Below are 26,872 nucleotides of genomic sequence, written 5' to 3'. Positions count from 1 at the left end.
TACTTTGTTCATTTTAACTTCCAGTGCCCCGCAAACAGAAGGCTTGTGATTGGCAAAAACGTGTCCAGCTGGACAAATAAAATTGCAATGTTTTATTTTTTAATGATAACTTTCTTTTTATTTTGTTAGTCATCTTTTCTCCTTTTCCACTCATATTTTCTTTTGTTTTTGCTCGTGGGCGCTGTTGTCAAAAGATGACAATTAACTTGTTCGAAATATGCGAGACCTGTTGTATTGCAAAAGCTTGTTTAGGAGGTGGAGACGTGTAAGTCCACACTTTTAAGTAAATTTACATTCGATTTTGTGAATAGCCAAAAAAAATATAATTACTCAAAAGAGTAAACTTGCACATGTAAATCAATCCAATTGTTAGTTACCATTATGAATAGCCTCATAAAAGCCCTATTTAAGGTTTGATGGAGCGAGAGGAATGCCATACGTCCTGACCTAGCAGTCCATCTACCACATGACTGCTCGGTCACAGTAACAACTGTCCCCATTTGAGGACTACTGTTACTTATGGTCACTGCCCATGTTTGCCATGTGAGGAATGGCAGAAATGGGCAGTGAACATTTTAAATGACACCCACGCGCTGGAAAAAAGCTCCATCGCATCAAAGCTATTTACTTTTTGCTCCAAAAAAAATCTGACTCCTGTTTCAATCCTTAAAACACTGTTGAAGTGGTCTCATTTTCAATTGAGCATTCGGCACAGTGGAAATGCAAGATACTGTGGAGCCCAGCTGGGAAGACGTTAACCCTTCCGGGGGTAACTCAACTGCTAGAAAAATAACTTTCTATTAGAAAGACAACAGCCTCAGTGATGAAGGAAATATTTTTCCTATTATACTTTTGGTGTTGCGCCTAGAGAATGTATGCTTGAACTGGGACAGGCGTCAACTTTGGGTAGCTGATCTGGATCCCCAGAGTTTGAAAAAAATAAGTTGCTTTCAGAAAGTCTAGTCTGGCTGTACGTTCGCTGGACAATTGTAAATGTATGGGTAATTGAAAATGTGTTTCTTTCTCTGATGTCTTGCTATGTTGCCTTATATTTTACAAAACTGTGTCAGATTCTTTGATGCTGAAAAGCAGAACCTTGCATTGGTAAAGGTATTTTCATACCACAGAGAGCATAAACCTCCAATGTTATTTTTGCAACTTTAATGTGGAAGTATATGTCCACAGGTTGATGGAGTATAGCCAGTGTCCAATATGTGATGTGGGTAGATCTAATGCACACTAATCTTGTGACGTTTGCTTACTTGTTCGCAGTATTTAGACCTAGAATGTGTCTGGATTCTATTCTTGTTTTGGGCCTTACTTTTCAAAATCAAGTAACTTCAGTATAGACACATTTGCCTCACTGTTTCGATGCAACTAGTTCCACAATGTGTTTTTCGGAATGTGGTTTCTGCTTCAAGAAAACCCTGACTGACCTTGACTGGATTTTAAGTGATTTAGTAGACAAGGCGTTTGAAGTGTAAGGGGAAGGCTTTTTGAGAATGTTCAGCACACATCTACCTCTGGCAATGGTTTGCCACTCTTTGAGTTGATTGTCTATACTTCCACAAACTGGAGTGGAGCACAGAGCAGGATAATTAAGTGTATCACTGTGTTATGAGAGGATGTTTTCCTACTGGTGCTGTGAATTCACAGTGGTCTGGCCTCTCCTGCCATAGGACAGTCTCCATTGCTGGTAGATGAGTTAATTCTCTTTCAGAATTCTCAAATATCACACTCTTTAAGATTGTGACTATAAGGAAGTAAACAATGAACAGGGCATGGTCATCGTTCCCTGCCTTGTTCTTGTTGAAGGAATGCCACTTAAATAAGAGAGCTGGGCTAGTCACTGAAAGGCAGATGAGAAAAATAATGGAAGGAAAAAGTGTGAAAATGCATTTTACAAACATAAAACATGACAGCTGCTTTAGGAGGATGGGAAAAGCAAAACAGGTTTATTTCCTCCGTTTTATCATTTTAAATGAAGTATTTAAAAAGTCTGATTTCAGTTAGTTGTTTATATAAACTCGTGTCTAATACAGATTTCTTTTTTTTTTTTTAAACATTTCTTTTATTGTTTTCATAAACAGTCGCCACCATTCTTCTCGACCTCTCGGCTGCCTTTGACACCGTCTGTCACCGCACCCTAATCACCCGCCTCTGCTCCACCGGGATCCAAGACCAGGCCCTGGACTGGATCGCCTCCTTCCTCGCAAACCGCTCCCAAAGAGTCTACCTCCCTCCGTTTCGCTCAGAACCCACTGAGATCATCTGCGGCGTACCTCAAGGCTCATCACTCAGCCTGACACTCTTCAATGTCTACATGAGCCCCCTCGCCAACATCGTACGCAAGCACGACATCATCATCACCTCCTACGCCGACGACACCCAACTTATACTCTCCCTCACCAAGGACCCCGCCAGCGCCAAGACCAACCTACAAGAGGGTATGAAGGACGTCGCAGATTGGATGAGGCTCAGCCGCCTAAAGCTGAACTCTGAAAAAACTGAAGTCCTCATCCTCGGCAACACCCCGTCCGCCTGGGACGACTCCTGGTGGCCCACGGCCCTCGGCACCGCACCGACCACCGCAGACCACGCCCGCAACCTCGGCTTCATCTTGGACCCTCTTCTCACCATGACCAAGCAAGTCAACGCCGTGTCCTCCGCCTGCTTCCTCACCCTCCGCATGCTCCGCAAGATCTTCCGCTGGATCCCCGCCGACACCAGAAAAACCGTGACCCACGCCCTCGTCACGAGCCGCCTGGACTACGGCAACACCCTCTACACCGGGACCACAGCCAAACTCCAAAATCGCCTACAACGCATTCAAAACGCCTCGGCCCGCCTCATCCTCGACGTACCCCGCAGCAGCCACATCTCCGCACACCTGAGACACCTGCATTGGCTCCCAGTCAGCAAAAGGATCACCTTCCGACTTCTCACCCACGCACACAAAGCCCTCCACGACAAGGGACCGGAATACCTCAACAGACGCCTCAACTTCTACGTCCCCACCCGCCCCCTCCGCTCCTCTGGCCTCGCACTCGCCGCCGTCCCTCGCATCCGACGCTCCACGGCGGGTGGGAGATCTTTCTCCTTCCTGGCGGCCAAGACCTGGAACTCCCTCCCCACCAGCCTCAGGACCACCCAGGACCACTCCGCTTTCCGGAGACTCCTAAAGACCTGGCTGTTCGAGCAGCGATAACCACCCCCTTTGTCCCTAGCGCCTTGAGACCCGCACGGGTGAGTAGCGCGCTTTATAAATGCTAATGATTTGATTTGATAAACAACAGTTTAACTTACAGCTTCATATAAGTTCCCAGACGCCTCCAACAAGGAGCATGTCATGGCAATTACATTCCTTGCAATTCCTTTTGCATTTTAAATTAGCTACTGGACAATATAAGCTTCTCATAGATTCAACATAAATTCATTGTACTCCCCTACATTTCCATCCCGACCAATTGAGCTTCTGCCAGTTCCTCTGCCTGTGTCTCTACTGGTTCCTCCATTCTCCCCTGTAGGCATACCTCCACCCCATTCATTCTGCCAGGCCACTTCTAATATAGATTTCAAAAAAAGGCTCAGCATGTTATTTTTACATACACAATATGCAAACAAACTTCTCAAAACGTGTCAATTACGAAACAAATGTTCATTAATCCTAGGCATATTCTTGACATATGAATAATATTAACAGTCCTAGTTTGGTAAATTTAAAACCCTTACTTAATGAAGCTGAGGTAAATAAAAAAAAAACATGATTTTATAATAAATAGTATACATAAATGGGGCCAAGTGTCCCAAATGGAACACCAAATATTTATATTATAAGTTATATACACCATTCAGTGTGCCCATCAAGCACTGACCTTTTTTCAGACCTAACTGGTTTAAAATTGGCACACGTTTCCTTTGGTCATATCATGTAAACATGTACACTGATTACCCAGTGACATTGAGCATTCTATCGTCCTTGGAGCTTATTTAAATAAAAACAATATTGTATTTAATTAGTTAATGAGTTTACCTTATTGTTTTACACAGACTGGTGAGGTATTTTGTCTTGTGAGATTCCTCTTCTGTGTTATGAAGCTCATATGAAGTTGACAAAGTGACATGGTTGTTCCGTTGTTTGAGACGAAAGCAGTGTAGGCTCAATTCGGAAATATCAATTAACAAAAGCTGTAAGGAAAAAATGTCATAGGTTAAGAGAGACTATCTCACAACACCACGCAATTGGGCAATGGTCAGTGCATTCTGTACATATCTTCTCCTGCTTGTCTGAGAGCCAGGCCATCCAATGATAATTTTCTGCAATGTGAGAAGTCGAGCATCTGCTTACGTTAATCTATGTTTAGTTCCCATCATCCACCCAGTATATTTACAGATATTTAACTTATTTTCTTACTGCTTTTACTAGACAATCAGCAGTAGTTATGGTGAAATTAATACTATAATAGGAATGTAATTAGACAATCTGCAGTGTTCGTGATTGAATTATTAAATGTTGCAAAATCCTCATGCCACCAGGCCCATAGTCAAGCTTCATTGAGTACACTTTTATACATCAATCAATCAATGCTTGTAAAGCGCAACTACTCACCCGTTAGGGTCTCAATGCGCTTAGGGGCGGTGGTGCGGGGCGGGGTGGGGGCTTGGGGTGGTTGGCGCTTACCGGTGAGGTGGTTCTTAAAAAAAGCCTAGGTTGTCACTGTCTTCACCCTGATAACATTTGGTAAAGCTGTTCTATAAATTGGACTACAAATAATAGTGCACCTCAGATTTCAGAATTGAGCCATTATTCATAACCTATCTCCATTTTGACAAAGCATATATGTTGGGCAAAAAAGATTCAGTTGAAAAATAAAGCAATACTAAGACATCTCTATCCCAGAACCGGCACTATGATTTTGAATTTGCTGAGCTCATTTCAAAGAATGTGTGAGAAATGTGGTTGTTGGTTGACTGGGATGTGAGCCCTGGTCAAGCGACAGCCACAATCCCTTGAGGGTGAACCACAAAAAGTCATTAATTTAACCTGTGCTTAACCCCGGGTAGCTTAGCACAAAGAGCAGTCAGGCTAAACATGGAGGCAATGTGTTAAGTATTTATGCAGCACACAAACAGCAATACAATGAAACCACAACACAATAAAAAAAACAAATCAATTTAATAAAATAGAGCACATTTTAATAAATTACTTGACACCAAAACCATCAAAATCTGATTAGTAGTCCCAGAGTTATGTTTTTTTAAAGTTTAAGGTTCGAAATAGCAAGTCCTCAGTTTTTGAAAATGGCAACCTGTGCACCTTTAGCACCATAACTAAAGGTCCAGGAGTGGATGGAGATCTCTTGAGGGTTTAACACTCAGGGTCCAGGTGCAGGTTCAAGATGGTGGAAGCTTGTTATGTCCCTGTGGCTCTGAACAGGAGGCCTGCTTAACTAGCCTTTGGAGTAACGTCTGAAGTCCTGTGTGCAAGTGAAGATGCAGGGCTTCCACAGTAGGGCTGGCCTCTGACAGATCAAGACAGGCTCCAGGCAGCAAAGCAGGCCTTCCAGATATAGCAGCAGTCTTGTAGAGTACACAGCGGATTATAGAAGTAGGCAGTCCTCTGAGTGTCCCACCGCAGGTCTATAGAAAACTGAAGATTGGGTCTGAAAGCCCTATTTGTATACCCTGGTGCCCTGCTACTGTAAGTTGGGTAAAGTTTCAGGAGTTTCCTGCCTCCCCTTCCCTGGCTGCTATGACAATACAGGGTTGTTAATCCTATTGTGTCGTAGTAGTGCCCAGCCTAGTCAGGTGTATGTGGGGCTGTGCTTACCTCTGCCCCCATCATGTCAGTTAATGGCTGATTCAGGCTCTGCTAATTCCACTATTGGTTAACTGACTGGGGTGAATACACAAAGTTCCAACTATCAGTTACTCCCAGTCATGTGACCCAAGGCAGGCTGCAAGTCAGAGGGCTAAGGGCAGGAAAATGTAAACTTTCTAAGAGTGGCATTTTCAAACTTGTAATGATAAATCCAACTTACCATTAAGGAGGGTTTATCAATACACGTCCATAGGTACTGGTTTAGGAATTACAGCTTATTAAATATAATAACACCCCAAAGTTATCCTATTGGAGGGGTTTGCCTCACACTAGAGAAAAAAATATATTTGGGAGTTTCTCACTACTAGGGCATGAAAAACCAAAAGGTACATGCCCTGCCTTTCAATTACACAGCATCATGCCCTATGGGCTACCTAGGGCCTACATTAGGGGTGGCATATGTAATAAAAGGGGAGTTTAAGGCTTGGCAAAGGATTTTAAATGCCAAGTCGACATGGCAGTGGGACACTGCTTTCAGGCTGCAATGGCAGGCCTGAGGCATGTTTTAAAGTCCTAGTTAAGTGTGTGGTACAATACGTGCTGCAGGCCCAGGGGTGGCATTTAATTTACAGGCCCTGGGTATAGGGTATGCCACTCTACATGGGACTTACATGTAAATTAAACATGCCAATCCGGTATATGCCAACCAAATCATGTTCTGGGGAGTGAGCACAAGCACTTTAGCACTTGGCAGTGGTAAAGTGTACAAATTCTTAAGGGCAGCAAGCAAAAATACAACAAAAAGTAGTAGGAGGAGAAAGGCAAAACGCTTGGGGGTGACCCTGTAGAGAGGGCCATTTCCACCAGCATGTATAACAATGTTGTCAATATTATATGCTAATAATATGAGGAAATTACAACTGGTTGGAAAACTCTTACGATGAATTACAGCGACAGTCAGTATCTCTTTAAATTTGATTAAATTGCCACAGTTATGTGTAAAATACCTTTTGGAGTCTCTATTATTATACATATATGTCTTATACGGTGAAGCGTCAGAGAAATAATGGGTAGTGGTGCCTTTACTGTCTTCCATGACTGACTTCCCTGGGTTAGTTTTCTCATTCGTCTACAGCAGATACTGAACTGTACAAAGGTTCTGACCATTGATTTTGAGCTGACATGAAGGTAAATGATATAGCCCAGCCTCACTGCAACAGTTATTAAACATTTCTACATTCTCCTCAGTGAAGAATAGAAGACTGGGGAATTTTGGGACAGAATGAATCAAGCCACCTTCAAAAGTTGTGCACTTTGTGGCTTTTTGTAGAATTTCTTTAACCAATATTACTGTGTTGTTGCACCTACAGATTCCCTTGCTTGGGAGAATTAGCTTAGTTTCCACCATATACAACGCAACAAAACAAATTATTTTCTAACAATCCTGAAAACTGTTTATTTGCTCTTGTTTGTTACCTCTTTAGTGGTTTCTGCAGAAGTGGAAATGACAGCCTATGCCCTGCTCACATACACACTCCTGGGTGACGTTGTTTCAGCACTGCCTGTTGTCAAATGGCTCTCTCAGCAAAGAAATGCCCTTGGGGGCTTCTCATCCACACAGGTAATCAAACCAGAATGTCCATCGAGGTGCCTGCTTTTTGTAGTGGCATAAATGTATATGGTTTTGTGTCCTGATCCATTTATCCTAGAAAGTGCAAAGGTATTTTATCAAGTGTAATATGTAGAGCAAATACATTTTCCTGCTAAAGCAAAATGAAGAAATGGAACATAAAAATATATGTTTTTTAACAAGGTAGAGTGTTTTCAACCAAACCGTTTTGTTTGGAGAAAACCAATAGAGATGGTAAAGTGTTGGGTTGCAACCTGCAAAACAAAAGAAGCAATAAAGCTGTTAAGGAGTTTCTCTTGGTAGCAGGTGAGTTTCACATGCAACTGGTTTTGCCCGATGGCCGCTGTGATCAACATTTCCGCTGTTAATGTGGAGTGATCTGCAGTCTTAGCAAAAGCCAAGACAAGGGCAGCCGAAAAGTGCCTCCTCTGCACTATATGCTGTTCGATTTTACAACTCTTCTCGCTTTCAGGTTTTAATCACTTTGATAGGTATAGATCTGATAAACATAGATGAACTGTGTAATGAATGTTTGTTGTTTAACATAGACATTGCAGAGCCTTCATAGCACTTGGATGGGATGGTTCAGAACAAGAGTTCTTATTTGCGATGTTTTGAACAGGGTTTTTGGCCCGGCCTCGAAACATGAAATTAAAAAACAAAAATATCTCTGTATTATCATCAATGTTTAATGGTTATTAAATGTGCAAATGTGACACATAAACAGTGGCAGTAAGTGCTAAGCCAATCACTTGTCATTGACTGGGTCTATCTACCGTAGAAGCTTTCAAAGTACACGGATGGGATGGGCTATGATAAGAGCCTTTGTATCTGTGAAGTTTTGCACATGGCTACTAGCCCAGCCTCAAGTAGGAATGTTTTTATATGGGTTTAACTAAAGCAGATTTTATAGATTGTTTTAATTACAGTATATGCCAAATATTTGAGCATTTATTTTGATCTTATTTAATATATTGAGATGTATAGTATTGTGCACCTTGGTTCTTTGGCTTTTATTACTGTAGTTTTAAAGCTGTTGGTACTACAAACTTGGAGAGTTACTAAATGATTGTGTATATTGTTGCATAAGATGTATTTTATATTGATATATTTTTAATTCTTGTCCTTTTAATTGTAATTTTAGTATGACTATGAGATTTTATGTCTCGATATGTCAATAAAACATGCATACATGCAACATAGAAGTAATTCTAGGAGTAAGTGGCCAAACTGTAATCAATTGGGACTGGTACTTTCTTTATAATCATGTACAAAATGTATAAAATCTCATTTGTTTCCAGATAAACTGACCATTACATGTCCATTGTATGTGTACATTTTGCAAGAAACTCCAGTGTGATCATGTGTGTTTCCCATCAGCTCTGATTACTTACATTGGTAATGCATTAGTATCTTATTATACTGCTTCCTATATATAAACTAGGCAGTTTTACACATAATAGGTAACAGAACAACAATTTCTCGTTTGACAATTCCTGTACCGGTACATCACTTTATGTGCAAATACCAGATAATCCAAACTCGGCCAACATATGTTTACCCAAATGGGATGGTACCAGAATATTGTACCAAAAACAATGTCTGAACAGAGTACTGTTTCCTCAACGCTGTTTGCAATAAAATCGCCCTACTGGTGTTAACAATAGAATATCTACACCAAATGAGGTGACAATTTTGCAAATGATAATTTGGGCACAATATTTGTGTCAGACAATATTTTTGCTAATGATATTCTAACCTGAAATCATCCAGATGACTTAATTTCTACAAACCGAGCTTCACAATGCTTGAGGATAACCTTAAAAAACATCTATACACGTGCTCTGTCTCCTGAATTGTTGATGGGCTATCCTTTTATATATATCCTTTTGGTCAGTTAGATTAAGTTAATTAGCTTTAATACTTTATAGAAGTAATACTGTCATGCATTTTACCCTAATTATATAGCTGTTCTGAACTAACTGAAAGAAACCTAGCAGAAAACACGAGTTTTCTTGTTTTAGGATGTATGTGCAGCTAATATCCTTATTCCTCAAGGAAACTTTCATAGGTAATGTTCTCATTCTTTCCCTAGGACACTTGTGTAGCATTACAAGCACTGTCAGAGTATGCTATACTTTCATATTTTGGAGGAGTGAATCTTACAGTCTCTTTAGCATCAACTAATCTGGATTATCAGGAAACATTTGAGCTAAACAAGCACAATAAAAAGATCCTCCAGTCTGCTGTGGTAAGTGTCTTTTGTACAGCCTTTGCAGATATTATGGATAAAAGTATTTCAAGATGGTCTAGTATTGTTATTCTGAATATTTATGTACAAGTCTGTCAATACAATTAAATTGTCTCTAAGTGCCCCACAGAAACTCATTTATAACTGTGAAGAAAATCAGGTTTAAGTCTAGTTTGCAAAAATCCTGGACAATGGTTTTACATATTAGGTATTGGTTGCAAATGTACATATTGAAAATGTTCATCTAATGCACTGCAGTTATCTGTAAGCAGCAAACAGAGCTCAATGAAATAAAAATCAAGCCCATACCACAAAAAGGACTAGCTGCTGTACATTGCATCAGGGAGTTTTACAGAAAAACTAAAACATGTAATGTAAAATGTAAGAACAGAGAAAAGCATGATTGTTAGTAAATGTGTGAATGTGGCTTAGTGAAGCTACATCCTGATGACCTAGTTCTGATGTTTAACGGACAGAAAGTTCTCTTCAAACTCAGGTAACAAACATTTACTGAATCGTGATGTTCACTATATGTAAGGAAATGGCCTGATTAATCAAAAACAACTTTTGTGAGAAAAGAAGAATGAGTTAGTTTTTTATGGGACTTTTTTTACGATAGAATACTGTGTATGATTCAACGGTATATAGAGACTGAAGATTGCTCACTCTCCTGGCAGAATTAACAGCTACTAAAAAAGAAGACTTCCACAAAAGGTGGTCTAAATCTGCCAAGTGCATTGGCTCAAACAGAGGTCCCATCAGTTAAGAGAGCACTGCATTCAATTCCCAAGGAGGGGAAGGCCTATTAACTGGAGGAAACATTTCCCTCCAGGAAATCCTTAATCACTGGAGCTTTGAAAAAGATGCCTGAAAACGACACTTATGGTAAGCAGTGATAGAAGCTAAATAAACTCTAATAGAAAAGTACTTTAAATTGAATTTAAAAAAATAAAGAAGATAAGATAGTACTGCATTATTCTTGGTGTGTCTGCTTGCAAATGCAGCATAAGCACAACTTCTTACACTTCAATGCATGTGAAGAGCTAATGGAAGGACACTTTTGCCACTCTGAGAATTTCCATGCAGTCATCCTGTATATTCCAAGTGTCTCTACTGCAATACCTCAGGAGCTTGTCTGTCAAGCTCAGTGACAGAAGACTGGGCTAAAATATTCTGCCCTACACCCCAAAATGTAGTTCCAACAATATGACACCAAAAAGGGTGGGTGTCTGTAGCTCAGAACCAGTTCAAGGGTTTGTAATAGGAGAGTACCCGCAAGCACGTTGCTGCTTGCTACTAGCAATGGACAAGCAAGGGCAAAGCTGGATGACATGAATCTTGACAGCTTTTGAATCCCAGCTTTCACAGAAAGTCCCTTGGATTCACCCAGGAAATCAACATAACCCTCAAGGAACACACTGCCAAAAACAAAGACAACCTGGTTTGAGGTCTACTTTTTGAAGAAATTGAAGACATGTATGTCAAAAAGCAGCTTCAGAACCACTATTCAAGCCCTCGTATTCTCCAGTCTGGATGTGGTAATGGCCTGCTCCATGGCTTACCAGGCCCCACATTGGTACGACTTAAGGACATACTTCATGCCGCAGCATTTCTGATCCAGGGCCTGAAGAAATATGATCACAACACCCCCTTTCTGATGGAACTCCATTTGCTCCGTTGCCGACCCGCACCATCTTCAAAACCAGCTACATCATTTACAAAACTATCACAATCAGCACGTTTGCTTATCTTGCAGGCAAGCTCACCGAAACACATGCAGCCAAGACACCATCAGACTACAAACTAAGAAGTGTAAAAAACAGAAAGGACAAGCAGCATGCCTTTTTAATCTATGCACTCAGGATTTTAAACAACATTCTTCTATCCACCAGGACTGTCCCAAGGCTGTTCCATTTTAGGAATGAGTTGCAGACGCGCCTCTTTTAAGAAAACTACATCACAATGTTTTAACAATCCTCCAACAAGCTACCTCTCCTATCACTTGTGGACTTCGTATCTGACTTTGTACCGCACTCCGCTGAGTTTTCAATAGGTTTGCGCTACAGAAATACCATATACATACCTACATCTAATTTCCTACTCTCGTTTTCTTGCGGCTTAGAAGAGGTTGAGTTAGCCGTATTATATATCTTCTTTACCACAGCTTTAATTAAGAAATCAACAAGAATCATCTCCTTCAAAAAATGTTGATCTAGGCATGGTGATCTAAGCATAATGTGTTTTTATTTTTAGCCAAAACAGACTATGGGAATCACAAAGGTATTCATCATAGGGTCCCGCAGTCTGGAATCAAGCAGAACTAGTGGATGAGCTTTTACTTTTATTTGGATTGTCCCAAAAATAGTTGAGGTACTGATCTCTGGTGTTGCAATCCATACATTACACGTCCTTGTAGCTCAGTATGAAAGCTCATGGAAACAGTGGCGGCTTGTGACTACTTTTAAAGACAAATTGCAGCAAGATTTGGGTATGGAGCCAGAAAAACTGACTGGACACTAGTGATGTTCTATGATCTAAAATATCCAGAAATGCCAGTTTCAAACTTCTGCAGTTAAATGTCTTCCACACCAACTCTTAAACTCGACCAAGCTGTGAAGACATACATTTGGACACAAATATAACAAAATAGAAGTATACAGATTAGACCCCCGTATAGTTGAAGAAATGTAGTTACTAAATTTAGATTTTATGTTATGGATCACATCAAAACTATTGCTTGGAATTGTCGAAGACTATCAGGAATACAATATGAAATCTGGAAGCTAGGGAATTTGCTCTCTATCTGTGAATCAAGATCCTGGGATCGGACAATGCTGTTTCAGAATACTTGTTTTGTGGTCAGTGCTGTAGTGTGTTTTTGCAGGTGCACTTTGGATGCCACTGTTTAGAACTGTAAATGCTTACAGAATTATTCATCGAAAATCAATAGATATCATTAAAAAAAAGAATACACAAGAGAACTCCTCCAATTAGAAAATGACTCATCCGAGTCTAAATCCTCATAGTGAAGACCTTTGTAATCTTCAGTTTCTTGGGCTAGGAGATTTAGATCGGTGGTCAGCATGACATTTGTGGCTGTCAGAATTTTTTTTTTCTCTATGCCTCTTGCACAAATATGTAACTGGTGATACGTATGGACTTGTGATGCAGTCACTCAGAGGCCTCACACCAACGTGAAGATGTTGGATTATTGGTTCTTCAGCCCATAGATGAACTGAGAATTATGAAGACAGCTGAGGAGGGAAACATCACTTACAACACGGTCAATGCAACACTATGCATTTACCACGTTGCCATTATCAAGTATATGCATCTAGCACGCATACCTTTACCACTCAAATGCATGGTAACCACAGAGAGAGCAGTCTAGCTGTCTGGGCGGAACAGGAAGGAGCAGAGAGCAGAGGAGAGAGGTAAGAGGGGCTGGGGCCGGGTTTGTGGGGGGAGGTTAGGGTAGTTTTTAGGACAGGGCAGGGTCGGGGTAATTTTTAGGACAGTGCAGGGTAGGTTTTAGGGTACATGACGGGCGCAGGTGGGTCAGGTAGTTTTTAGGACAGGGTGGAGTAGGTTTAGAGTTCAAGGCGGGAGGTCGGGGTAGTTTTTAGGACAGATGGGGTAGGTTTTAGGGTTCAGGATGGGGGATCGGGTAGGTTTTAGGGTTCAGGGTGGGTATGTTTTAGGGTTCAGGGCGGGGAAGAGGGTGTAGGGGTAGTTTTTAGGACCGGGTGGGGTAGGTTTTAGGGTTCAGGGCGAGGGGTCAGGTAGTTTTTTTTGGACAAAACAGGTTAGCTTTTATGGGTCAGGACGGTGTTATCTTTAGGGTACTGTGGGGGGGGCATTTTAGGTTAAAGGACAGGGGAGGAGGGGTTGGATAGTTTTTTAGGACAGGTCAGGGTAGGTTTTAGGTTTCAGGGCAGAGGGGTTGGGGTAGTTTTTAGGACAGGGCAGGGTAGGTTTTAGGGTTCAGGACGGGGTATTTTTTAGGACAGTATGGGGATAGGTTTTTTGGGTACAGGGCGGGGGAGGGATGTTGGGTAGTTTTTAGGATAGGGCGGGGTAGGTTTTAGGGTTCAGAGTAGGGTGTTGGGTAGTTTTTAGGGCAGGGTAGGTTTTAGGGTTCAGGGCAGGGGGAAGGGGTAGTTTTTAGGACAGGGCATGGTAGGTTTTAGGGTTCTGGGTGGGGGTCTGGGTAGTTTCTAGGACAGGGCAGGGTTGGTTTTAGTGTTCTGGGCAGTGGCAGGGGTAGTTGTTAGGACAGGGCGGAGTTGGTTTTAGGGTTCAGGGCGGGGTGGTGTATGTTACCAGTTGTAAGGGGGCGGGGCAGGGGGAGAATTTACCATGAATGTTTCTTTACCATACAAGTTTTTACAACGTAATTAGTTGTAAAGGCATGCATGGTAAAGAAATGCATGGTAAAGACGCAGTCGTTGTTGAGACTGCATTGTTAAGGCATGTGTGATATACACATGTGTTTTTCCATCATACATCCGCTGAGGAGACTACTGCAGAAGTACCCTCTGCTGAGAAATTGTTGCCAGCCAATAAGTCTGTTTATTATCTTAAGACAGCAACTGCTACATCTTCAGTATCTTTTGGAGGTGGAGAAGTTGTAATGATTCTTTTCTAAGTCTTGAGTAGAAAGCAACTTAGATTCTGCAGAAGAGGGAAATACTGTGATTGACAGGGATGCTTCAATGTCCACCCAGAGATTTTTGAACCCCTCAGTGTGTATGAATGGGTATGCTGTGGCTTGCTGGAGATGCTGGATGGAAAGTAGAGGATCTCCAGGCCTCAGCCCTAGAAGCTGACAAATATCCTGCTGTCAAATCATCATCCTGACATCAAAAAATACTGTCTTATACTGTGTTCTTCTTTGCTGGCCCGGCCGGCATCTGTAGTGATTGAAAGGTGCTATGTGGGGCTGATGAGTGAGGTGGTGGGTTCCATTCTGGCAGCCTGCTTCTGGCAGGAACCAAAATTATGCTGTCCCCCACCTGAGGCACACACGCTGGGAGTCCAGTCCCACCACCCCCTGCATTGCAGGAGGTGGTGGCTGGCAAGGCCCTCTCCAATGATTCGTCGCATCCTTTTCCAGATGGCCACCAGTGGTTGATGTTTGCTGCCGCGTAAGTATGCTAGCCTGGGTGGTTTCCCTAGGGGGTCTGTCTCGGCATGAAGGTAGTTGTTAGAAATGGGGTCTCTCGATGGCAGTCAGTTTGCACTCTGTCCAAGCAGGGACCCTCGCTCCAGTCAGGGCAATGGAGATACACACTTAGATAACCCCTGCTCACTCCCTTGGCACAATCAGTCAGGCTTATCTCAAAGGCAATATGTAAAGTATTTGTACCAACACACACAGTAATACAGTGGAAATACTACAAAATGGACACCACACCAGTTTAGAAAAATAGGTAATATGTATCTGAAAATCAAACCAGACCAAAATGACACAAATCCAATATACACAAGTCAAGATATGAATTTTCAAAAGAATAAGAGTCTTACTCCATAGAAAACAATGGAAACATTGATTTTACACAAAGTACCTGGTTTGCGTCAAAAGTAAAGCCGCACAGGTGAGCCTGAGTCGAAAAAGTCAGTGATGCGTTAATTCCTTATTCGCAAGTGAAGGCATGAGTTGTTTCTTTTCCGGTCCGGTCGGTGATGCATCGTTTTTCTATCCCGCAAGAGAGCGATGCCTCAATTTCCAGACGGGCTTTTCGGATCCACGCAGACCTACGTTGATTTTTAACACCCAGCGATGAGGCATGAGAAATCCGGCCGCACAGTGTTGGAAAACTGTGCTGCATGGGGTTTGTGTTGTTATCAGCAGCTGCAAGTAGGTGTTGCGTCGTTTTTCCAGCCACGGTGTGTCGATCTCCCAGCCACGATGCAGGTGGAGCATCGATTTTAGCCGCAAAGTGGGTGGCGTGTCGTTTTTCAGCCGTGTTGCAGGTGGTGTGTTGAAATTTTTCCAGCACTGTGTTCTGTGCATGATTGCAGTCCTTGTTCTGTCAACTTCACCTCTCCAGGGCCCAGGTACTGGATAGGGCACCACTTGGCAGGGCAAAAGTCTCAGCAGAGTCCAGGTGCTGACACAGGAAGTCTTTGATGGCCCGAGACTTCAAAACAGGAGGCAAGCTCAGTCCAAACCCTTCGAGATTCTTCACAAGAAGGAATATACCGCAAAGTCCAGTCTTTGTTCTCTCTCAGGCAGAAGCAGCAACTGCAGGCCAACCCAACAAAGCACAGTCACAGGCAAAGGGGCAGTACTCCTCCTCCAGCTCCTCAGCTCTTCTCCTTGGCAGAGGTTCTTCTTGATTCCAGAAGTGATCTAAAAATCTGGGGTTTTGGGTCCACTACCTATAACCCTTTCTGCCATTGAAGTAGGCAAACTTCAAAGGAAAGTCTCTGTTGTTCACAAGATCTTGCCTTGCCCAGGCCTGGAGCCAGACACACACCAGGGGGTTGGAGACTGCACTGTATGAAGGCAGGCACAGCCCATTCAGGTGTAATAGAACATTCCTCCCTCCTCTCTAGCTCAGATGGCTCATCAGGATATGAGGCTACACCCCAGCTCCCTTTGTGTCACTGTCTAGAGGGGACTCTCAAACAGCCCAACTGTCAGTCTGACCCTGACAGGGAATACACAAGCAGGCAGAGTCACAGAATGGTTTAAGTGAGAAAATGCCCACTTTCTAAAAGTGGCATTTTCAAACTAATAATCTACCAACCAACTTCACTAACATATGTATTTTTAATTTGTGAGTTCAGAGACCCCAAACTCCAGATTCCAATCTGCTTTCAGAGGGAAACTTCACTTTAAGGATATTTAAAGACAGACCCATGTTAACCTATGAGAGAGCTAGGCCTTGCAACAGTGAAAACCAGGTTTGGCTGTATTTCACTGTTAGGACATGTAAAAACACATCAGTACATGTCCCACCTTTAACATACATTGCACCCTGTCCATGGGGCTACCTAGGGCCTACCTGAGGGGTGCCTTACATGTACAAAAAGGGAAGGTTTGGGCCTGGTAAGTTGGTACACTTGCCAGGTCGAATTGGCAGTTTAAAACTGCACACACAGACACTGCAGTGGCAGGTCTGAGCCATGTTTACAGGGCTACACATGTGGGTGGCACAACCAGAGCAGTTGGCCCACTAGTAGCATTTGATTTACAGGCCCTAGGCACCTCTGGTGCACCTTTCTAGGGACTTACTAGTAAATCAAATATGCCAATCATGGAAAAGCCAATTACACATACAATTTACACTTAGGGAGCAGTTGCACTTTAGCACTGGTCAGAAGTGGTAAAGTGCCCAGAGTAACAAAAACAGCCAACACAGAGTCCAGCAAACAACAACAACTTAGGAAGTAGAGACAAAATGTTGGGGGAGACCACACCAAATATGCCTTGTCTAACAGGAGCTAAGATGAATATTCCTTGTCAGATACATCTCTGGACGTGCAATGCATTCACTGGGAGGCCTCACACTTTCTTGAAGAAACTGGATGATTGTCTCCTTAGCCCATAGAGGTCCTGGGACTTCCGAAGTCATCTGATGAGATCACTGATGAGAGCGGCTGCCAGTTATTTTTGTTCCTCTCTGGATATATTGAGGAAATAGTTCTGGCAGCTAGTGGTAAGAGAGGGGAACGTCTCTGTTTCTGGAAATGAGGTGTGTTGGGGAAAGAGGATCTTTTTTCTTTTTTCTCCTTTGTAGGAGGCTGGCTCAGTTTATGGTGTACACCTATGGTGTGGCACTCTGTACTGTGTCCAGGCAACCCTTAGTGATAGTGAATGTTCGTCCAGATAGCAGACGCCCTCTGGGGTAGCAGAGGCGAGCAGCTAAAGATAATCCAGGAGGAATGTAAAGCATTTGCAATACCACAGTAGTCAGACAATAACTTAATCACAAGAAAGAACCACAAAAGTGTTGCAAAGATAAACAATTCTTTACTACAGCACGACTACTAAACTGCCATTGGTATATCTTCCTGTGGAGATATTGCATACAATTATACACATAAAATAACCATCAGAAATAGCATAGAAATGTACAGGGCCCTAGGGGAGGGCCAAACTATATACTAAAAAAAGAAATGTGAAAGTAAGACTCCAGCCAACGTAAGTGCGGTGGTTAGCTAGGGGCTGTGGGCAGTTAGGAACACCAGAGTTAAGTGCAGCAGGTGACCCCATCAACTAGGAGTAAGTCAGTTACCCATCCAGTTGCCCATAGGCTAACACAGAGAGTAGTGGCTCGAGTTTGTGGAATTCAGGACCCTTCCCAGCGGACCCCGAGGAAACCAGCAGGCAAGAGGATGGATGGAGAGTGCCCCTACCCCCAGGATACCCAGAAGACAGAAGTACCTACACCAGGGACCCGGATGCAGAGGGGAGAAGCGACTCTCGTGACCCGTCGACCAGGCCGGTGGAACCCACGAACAGATTCTGGACGTGGAGGAGCTGCAAAGGAAGGGGATAGAGTCCAGCACCCAAGGAGGTGCCCAGGTGGTGCAGGTGGCAATGCCCACCCTCCTGAAGATGAAGTTCCTGCAAGACGGTGGAAGAAGAAGTCCAGCTGTAGGGTCCAGGAGCTGATGGAGATCCTAAGAGTCGTCTATGAGCTGTCCCTCAACGGTTGCCGGATTACAAGAGGGTCAGTCACCAGTCAGGTCACCAAAAAGCACTGGCAAGTGAAAATAGGAGTTGCAGAAGGATTTGCAAAGTTGTGGGGATCGGTAAGGTCCAGGAGACTACCCAGGAGGGGGAGTCAGAGCTGGCCCTCAGCACACAGGAAGCCCAAAAGAAGTCAGTGGAGCCCCCACGAATGACCCACAGGGGCCGGACACAGGGAGTCAGAAGGAGATGTTACCAGCCCAGCAAAACAGAAGTCCCACGTCTCAAGAGTTGCAGGACAGGAGCTGATCTTCGGTTTGCAAAGTGCTGGAGGCCGGGGCTCCTTGGAGCCTGAAGATCTCCCAGAAGAAGAGTCAACAAACCTTTGCAAGTGCAACAGTTGTTGTGCAAAAGGGTGCTAGTCCAGTGGCAGGCGCAAGGGCCTACAGTCTAATAACTTGGATAGAAGACAAGCAGGACCCAGAGGAGGCCACAGACTCGCCACCTGTGAAGCAGGATCTTCAAATGTCCAGAGACAGCAGACCCCACCAACCGGTCCACGTTGTCTTGAGGTGCATGCGGATGCAGGGGAGTGACTCCTTCATTCCAAGGGAGATTCCTTTGTGCTTCCTGGTGCAAACAGTGTTCTTCTGACCCTGGATGATGCATAGCCTTGGATGCTGCAGAATTCTTGCAGAATCCGGAGAAACACTTTTGCAGTGGGAGACTTCCCACCAGAAGCAGACTTGTTTGGTTCCAGGCAAAGACCAGCAGCAGTTCCAGAGGCCAGGGGCAGAAGATGTCTTACAGAGAGTTTCTTGTAGAGTCTTTCTTGACAAATCTGAGGACCCACTCACAAGGAAGCCCTTAAATAACTCTAAAAGGGGGTTGGTCACTCTCTGCAGTCACCTACCTCTCAGAGGGGGTCAAGGACATCACCTGCCTGGCCTAACCAACCAGATGCTTCCAGGGGCCTCTGCCCATCTTGTTTTCACGATGGCAGAATCAAGTACCCACGTGGCAGAGCTCTGGGCACCTCCATAGGGGAGGAGCTGGACAGGGAGGTGGTCACTCCCCTGTCCTTTGTGTAGTTGTGCCCCAGGGTGGGAACCGTGGGTTCTTGAACTGGTGCAAACCGAATTATGCAAGGAGGGCACCTAATCTGCCCTTCATAGCAGTCTGGTGGTGCTCAGAGGCCACCCCACCCCACCCCAGCCTTAGACACCTAATACACAGGGAGTTGTGGTCACATCTTTTTGTTGCAGGAAATCATTTGTTCTGCTCCTCTGGCCTGAGCCTGGCTCATCAGCAGGAGGGCAGAACAGTGTCTGGGATCAGCAGCAGCATGTATTCGCAGCTGGACCCTATAAGGCTGCACAGACCGAACAAGGGGATTCCCTTAGGGAACTCCTCAGAGTATATGGTATCATGCAACTAAAGCTGATGTAGTTGTATGATTCCAACATGTTTGATACCAAACATCAGGGCTCGGAAAATGTACTCGACCCTTCCGGCAAGTGGACAAAGAACAGGTGTTCTGTTAATTCGAAAACTGAATTGGCAATTAAGATGCCTTTAAACTTTATTCTTGTCACATTTTCTCTGTGTTCAGAGAGAGAGGTCAAAAGTCAGTTTGCATTCTTGCAATGCAAATACTTTTCCTTGTGACTGCAGAGTTCCAGGATTTTGTAAGGTGAACTGCCTGACCTACGTGAAATGAACACACAACGTTTATATAACTAAGTCAATTTTCCAAACAATTTAAATATATTTCAGTACGTGTGAAAGACCATTTCTTCTGCTTCTGTGTGATGAAAAAAGTATTTTAATAGAATGAAAAAAAGTTAGGACACTTTACTTGGTGATGTGCAAATGATACATGTTTTCTGAAACCCTATTTTCACAGATTACTGTTAATACACTATATAGTTTTATCAGTAAAGCTGCAAGTTAGTGGAAAGGTTTTTGGACATTTCTTGGAAATGTACTGTCTGTAAATGACAGTGCGCTACCACATCATGCGTTAGTAATATATTTATTCAAAGTGCGTGTTTAAACCAAAAACTGAGAAACACTCCTACCCTGATGGCAAAGCTGTTAGTAAACTAAGAGGCATGGATCATGTGTACCCTATATGTGGGCTAGATTTATTATACATGGAGCAAACGTTTAGTGTATTTAATCAAACAATGCAGAAAAAGGCGACAGTAAAATACAATATTCGCCTAGGATCACACAATTTGAGACCAGTTTCCGGGTCAAGTACATTACAGTTAGGTCAAGTAGATTATTGAAGCTACTTGACCTGCAGGTCTAGTAAAAATTTTATGATTTTTCGAGGCCTGAAACATGCCTGTGTTAGGTGTAGCCATTATGTAGTTGGACCACTCGTGCTGATCAGTGTCCACTACATACCTTAAGATGACGTCCCCTCACTTACAGAGTCAAGGAATTGGCCAGGGGTCTGTCGGGGTACCCTGCTCATGGAGACATGCACCCTGCTCTCGGGCTGAAGGGCCTACCAGAGAAGTGACATAAAATGTCTAAGTGCAGTAGTTAGGTTTGGCAGTGAAAGGGTGCATGCACCCCTTCACGCAGACTGCAGTGGCAGGCTGGCAGTCACAGTTTGCATGGGCTCCAATGGCTGGCATAATACATGCTGCAGCCTATAGGTGTACCAATGCTCTGGGTACCTAGGTACCATATACTAGAGACTTACATGGGTGCACCAGTATGCCAATTGTGGATGTGAGAAGTGATCAGCAAGTAAATTTAGGGGACAGAGCACAGACACTGTGGCCCTGGTTTGCACGATCCCAGTGAACTACAGTCCAAACACAGTGACATCAAGCAAAAGTGGGGGTAACTATGCCAGAAAGATGGCACTTTCCTATATCCTTCATCAGTTTTTTTAGGAGGGTGAGCTGGCAGACCTATTGCACATCACTTCACAACACCATTGTTCTGTGCTGCTAAAGCTGCACTGCTTGCCCTAGCAAGTGTTGTGATTGCGCCAACTGCACAGCAATCTTGAACTGATGACAGCACACCCACTCACCAAGCAGTGAGGAGTCACAGGTGGCACAAAGAAGCTTTCTGGAGTAGCCCCTTACCTACTACCTAACTCGCTACTGTCTCGTAGGCTAAGTGAAGAACTGGACTGTGAAGCCTACCAAGAGCTGATTGATCATGCCTTGATGACCACAGTGTGTGGATAGCTGTGCCGGTAGGGTTGCAGCAGGTTAGCTAAACTCATGCATCTCACTCTTGTGCATCCTGATCTCCAGATTGTAGCACTATTCACCTCATCAGGATCCTCCTGTTGTTGCAAAGAGTGCACCAGTCACTTGCAGTATTACTGTACACCAAACCTGCCAAGATGCCACCTCATCTGTTCCCCAAAAAGTCTAACAGCTGCAATAGATCTTCCAATCATGGAGGCAAATGATGATGTGGAACCACCAGACAAGTGCGATAGGGTCTTAAATACCATCACAACCACATATGATTTGCTTGAAACCGAAACTGATGGGGTAGCAATAGAACTGTGATCCCCACCTTTGAACCATGGACATGAAACGGCAGATCAAAGACCTCACAATGTGTGCTTTCTGTAGGGGAGGGTGGAGGACGTGAAGTGTAGGTCTTGATGTAGTAACACTGACATAGCCTGCATGCCGGAAAGCGTCATGGACGAAAATTCATTTGACTTTGTACCAACATCATTGCTCAGCCTGGCTTTTCAACGTTCTAATCAAATGAAAGAGTACATTGATTACCAGTGTAACACCCTCTGACCAAATTACTCAATTTCAAAGACCAAGATTTTATTTTTCAAGCAACGGGGAGAGCTGTGCAGTATAAAGTCCAGGACAAAAAAGTTCTACTTTTTCCTGACTATCCCTCTTGTGGCAAAGTGTGGCATGTCCTTATTCATAGCAGTTAGGAAGAAAGTGTAGGCTCTAGGCATACAACAAGTACTGCTTTTTACTACTGGGTTGAAGATAATGCTGGGGTTTTCTTCACTGAATCTGATGCAGCTTTGACATGGAGTGAACAAGATAGCCCAACCGGTAGTGCAGTTGTTCCTGAGCAATGGGAACAAAAGATGAAAAGAAAGCAGCAGCAGCAGAAACCCAGTCAACAGCTCACCCAAACTGACTTCCACATGCCAACAAGTGCAGGAAGCAAAAGACACTCACTACTGCAGCAGCCTTTAGCCCATGCCAGCAGGAAAATTTGTTGGATGGTTTGGACAGTACCAATAGGGATGGTTCAGCCTTTTTCTCCTTGCGCTTAGATAATGAGACCTTAACCAAAATAATTCTTCAAATGGCTGAAGGTATCTGTAAGGAAATGCCTCCTTGGCATGGTTACCCCCTGACTTTTTGCCTTTGCTGATGCTAAGTTTTGATTTGAAAGTGTGCTGAGGCCTGCTAACCAGGCCCCAGCACCAGTGTTCTTTCCCTAACCTGTACTTTTGTTTCCACAATTGGCACACCCTGGCATCCAGGTAAGTCCCTTGTAACTGGTACCCCTGGTACCAAGGGCCCTGATTCCAGGGAAGGTCTCTAAGGGCTGTAGCATATCTTATGCCACCCTGGGGACCCCTCACTCAGCACAGACACACTGCTTGCCAGCTTGTGTGTGCTAGTGGGGATAAAACGACAAAGTCGACCTGGCACTCCCCTCAGGGTGCCATGCCAACCTCACACTGCCTATGCAGTATAGATAAGTCACCCCTCTAGCAGGCCTTACAGCCCTAAGGCAGGGTGCACTATACCATAGGTGAGGGCATAAGTGCATGAGCACTATGCCCCTACAGTGTCTAAGCAAAACCTTAGACATTGTAAGTGCAGGGTAGCCATAAGAGTATATGGTCTGGGAGTCTGTCATGCACGAACTCCACAGCACCATAATGGCTACACTGAAAACTGTGAAGTTTGGTATCAAAGTACAATAAATGCACACTGATGCCAGTGTACATTTTATTGTAACATACACCCCAGAGGGCACCTTAGAGGTGCCCCCTGAAACCTTAACCGACTATCCGTGTAGGCTGACTAGTTTTAGCAGCCTGCCACACACCAGACATGTTGCTGGCCACATGGGGAGAGTGCCTTTGTCACTCTGTGGCTAGTAACAAAGCCTGTACTGGGTGGAGATGCTTATCACCTCCCCCTGCAGGAACTGTAACACCTGGCGGTGAGCCTCAAAGGCTCACCCCCTTTGTTACAGCACCCCAGGGCACTCCAGCTAGTGGAGTTGCCCGCCCCATCCGGCCACGGCCCCACTTTTGGCGGCAAGGCTGGAGGAGATAATGAGAAAAACAAGGAGGAGTCACTGGCCAGTCAGGACAGCCCCTAAGGTGTCCTGAGCTGAGGTGACTCTAACTTTTTGAAATCCTCCATCTAGCAGATGGAGGATTCCCCCAATAGGATTAGGTATGTGCCCCCCTCCCCTCAGGGAGGAGGTACAAAGAGGGTGTAGCCACCCTCAGGGCTAGTAGCCATTGGCTACTAACGCCCCAGGCCTAAACACACCCCTAAATTCAGTATTTAGGGGCTCCCCAGAACCTAGGAACGCAGATTCCTGCAACCTAAGAAGAAGAGGACTGCTAAGCTGAAAAACCCTGCAGAGAAGACGGAGACACCAACTGCTTTGGCCTCAGCTCTACCGGCCTGTCTCCCCATTTCTAAAGACACTGCTCCAGCGACGCTTTCCACAGGGACCAGCATGCATCTAGAAGGACCAAGAACTCCCGAGGACAGCGGCTCTGTTCACCAAAGACTGCAACTTTGTAACAAAGGAGCAACTTTAAAACAACACGCGTTTCCCGCTGGAAGCGTGAGACTTGGCCCTCTGCACCCGACGCCCCCGGCTCGACTTGTGGAGAACAATCACTTCAGGGAGGACTCCCCAGCGACTGCGAGACCGTGAGTAGCCAGAGTTCACCCCCCTGAGCTCCCACAGCGACACCTGCAGAGGGAATCCCGAGGCTCCCCCTGACCGCGACTGCCTGCTTCTAAGAACCCGACGCCTGGTAGGGACACTGCACCCGCAGCCCCCAGGACCTGAAGGATCCGACCTCCAGTGCAGGAGCGACCCCCAGGTGGCCCTCTCCCTTGCCCAGGTGGTGGCTTCCCCGAGGAGCCCCCCCCCTTGCCTGCCTGCATCGCTGAAGAGACCCCTTGGTCTCCCATTGCTTTCTATTACAAACCTGACGCTTGTTTGCACACTGCACCCGGCCTCCCCCATGCCGCTGAGGGTGTACTTTCTGTGTGGACTTGTGTCCCCCCCGGTGCCCTACAAAACCTCCCTGGTCTGCCCTCCGAAGACGCGGGTACTTACCTGCTGGCAGACTGGAACCGGGGCACCCCCTTCTCCATTGAAGCCTATGCGTTTTGGGCACCACTTTGACCTCTGCACCTGACTGGTCCTGAGCTGCTGGTGTGGTAACTTTGGGGTTGCTCTGAACCCCCAACGGTGGGCTACCTTGGACCCAAACTTGAACCCCGTAGGTGGTTTACTTACCTGCAAAAACTAACAAACTCTTGCTCCCCCCAGGACCTGTTGACAATTGCACTGTCTAGTTTTAAAATAGCTATATGTGATTTATGTGAAAACTGTATATGCTATTTTGCTAATTCAAAGTTCCTAAAGTACCTACCTGCAATACCTTTCATTTCAAGTATTACATGTAAATCTTGAACCTGTGGTTCTTAAAATAAACTAAGAAAATATATTTTTCTATACAAAAACCTATTGGCCTGGAATTGTCTCTGAGTGTGTGTTCCTCATTTATTTCTTGTGTATGTACAACAAATGCTTAACACTACTCCTTTGATAAGCCTACTGCTCGACCACACTACCACAAAATAGAGCATTAGAATTATCTCTTTTTGCCACTATCATACCTCTAAGGGGAACCCTTGGACTCTGTGCTACTATTCCTTACTTTGAAATAGTGCATACAGAGCCAACTTCCTACAGTATCCTTTCTATGTGATGTGGTGGGCTGAAAATAGGTTATTGTTACTTATACATGTGGCGCAGGGGTTTGAACAAGGAGCTTTGTTTGAAGGTGAAGTCTCTGCTTACACTGGACTATGCCACATTAACCTCATAGATGTATTGTATCTTTTCCAGTCATGCTAATGGGATCAAATTCTTCTTACAGGTGCAATATCTCCTGGTGAGCCAGTACTGATATGAGTCCTTACAGGGAAGTTGAAGGTTTAGGCCTAGATAGTAAATACTCGCACAATCAATAAAAACAAGCATCTGGCCAACTGAGCTCTGAGATAATGTGCTGTAACTGACTACGACCTTCACAAATAAATTACATTGTTTATCATGTTCTGGTCTTTAGGTACTTTGCACCTCAGCCCTGTTTAGGGAGCTGGGGATGCTAAATTGTTTTCTCTATACACGGTAGATAATAGACAGAGCAAGGGATACCATTGGATAGTTGGTTAGGACCACTGAAGCTATGTGTTATAGTAACAAGGTGTAATCCTCTTGTGATTGCTATTACTATAGAGGTGTTTTCCACTGCTCCTCTAAGTTGTCCTCTAGACTGAGGCAGCCACATCACAAAGAGGCATCAGATTTAAAATTTCCTGTGAAGGGACCAGATCACTTTGTATTACTTCAGGACACGTACATCCACTAGGTCGAAAGGTGAGTGGCTGAAGAAAAAGTGGAAAGGTGAGGCCTATTCCACCCATGTACTAGGGGTGCTGCTGTGGCTTTAGCCCGGTGTCCCCTTTTAAACCACAACATAGCCGATGGACCTAGAAGTTGACCATGTGTATGCGGAAGGCCAATTAGACAGCAGGTATCACCAGCTATCAGGTTTGTACTTACACAATGCAGAAGAGGCAGCATTTCAGGAAAATATTTAAACAGTACTGGATGTGCTTCCTAGGGCCTACCTGAGGGGTGCCTTACATGTAGTAAAAGGGAAGGTTGAGGCCTGGCAAGTGGGTACACTTGCCAAGTCGAATTGGCAGATTAAAACTGCACACACAGACACTGCAATGGCAGGGCTGAGTCATGTTTACAGGGCTACTAATGTGGGTGGCACAACCAGTGCTGCAGGCCCACTAGTAGCATTTGATTTACAGGCCCTGGGCACCTCTAGTGCACTTTACTAGTAAATCCAATATGCCAATCCTGGATAAACCAGTACAATTTCTATAGGGAGCACTTGCACTTTAGCACTGATTACCGGTGGTAAAGTGCGCAGAGACAATAAACCAGCAAAAACAGACCTAAAAAAATAGGAGGAAGAAGGCAAAATGTTTGGGGATAACCCTGCAAAAAGGGCAATTTCCAACATATTCCAAAAGATGTATACTCTGCAAAAAGTCCAGGTATCCCTTTTAAGTGGACAGGGCTTGCTCTAGCAATCCCAGGGTGCTCTCTTAGGGGGTAGTGTGGTCTAGCAACCTTAGGCTGATCAAAGAGGAGTGTTGAGATTTGCGGCATGCACACAGTCAATAAATTATAAACACTACTCAA

The 26,872-nt window shown here is 44.3% G+C and overlaps 1 protein-coding gene across 2 annotated transcripts in view; it reads left to right on the top strand.

The window, feature by feature from the left end:
* Positions 1 to 26,872, top strand: part of CPAMD8 (C3 and PZP like alpha-2-macroglobulin domain containing 8) — a 1,104,327-nt gene that overhangs the window by 690,314 nt on the left and 387,141 nt on the right. For both annotated transcript variants that reach the window (XM_069217904.1, XM_069217903.1), the window contains exons 32-33: positions 7,306 to 7,442; positions 9,547 to 9,702. In XM_069217904.1, coding sequence (XP_069074005.1) covers positions 7,306 to 7,442; positions 9,547 to 9,702 — 293 coding nt within the window. The remainder of the gene's footprint in view (positions 1 to 7,305; positions 7,443 to 9,546; positions 9,703 to 26,872) is intronic.

This window comes from Pleurodeles waltl, chromosome 12 (assembly GCF_031143425.1).
Source record: "Pleurodeles waltl isolate 20211129_DDA chromosome 12, aPleWal1.hap1.20221129, whole genome shotgun sequence".
Lineage (NCBI taxonomy): Eukaryota > Metazoa > Chordata > Amphibia > Caudata > Salamandridae > Pleurodeles > Pleurodeles waltl.
The sequence above is the reverse complement of the archived record's forward strand: the minus strand, read 5'-3'. Positions and strand labels throughout refer to the sequence as shown.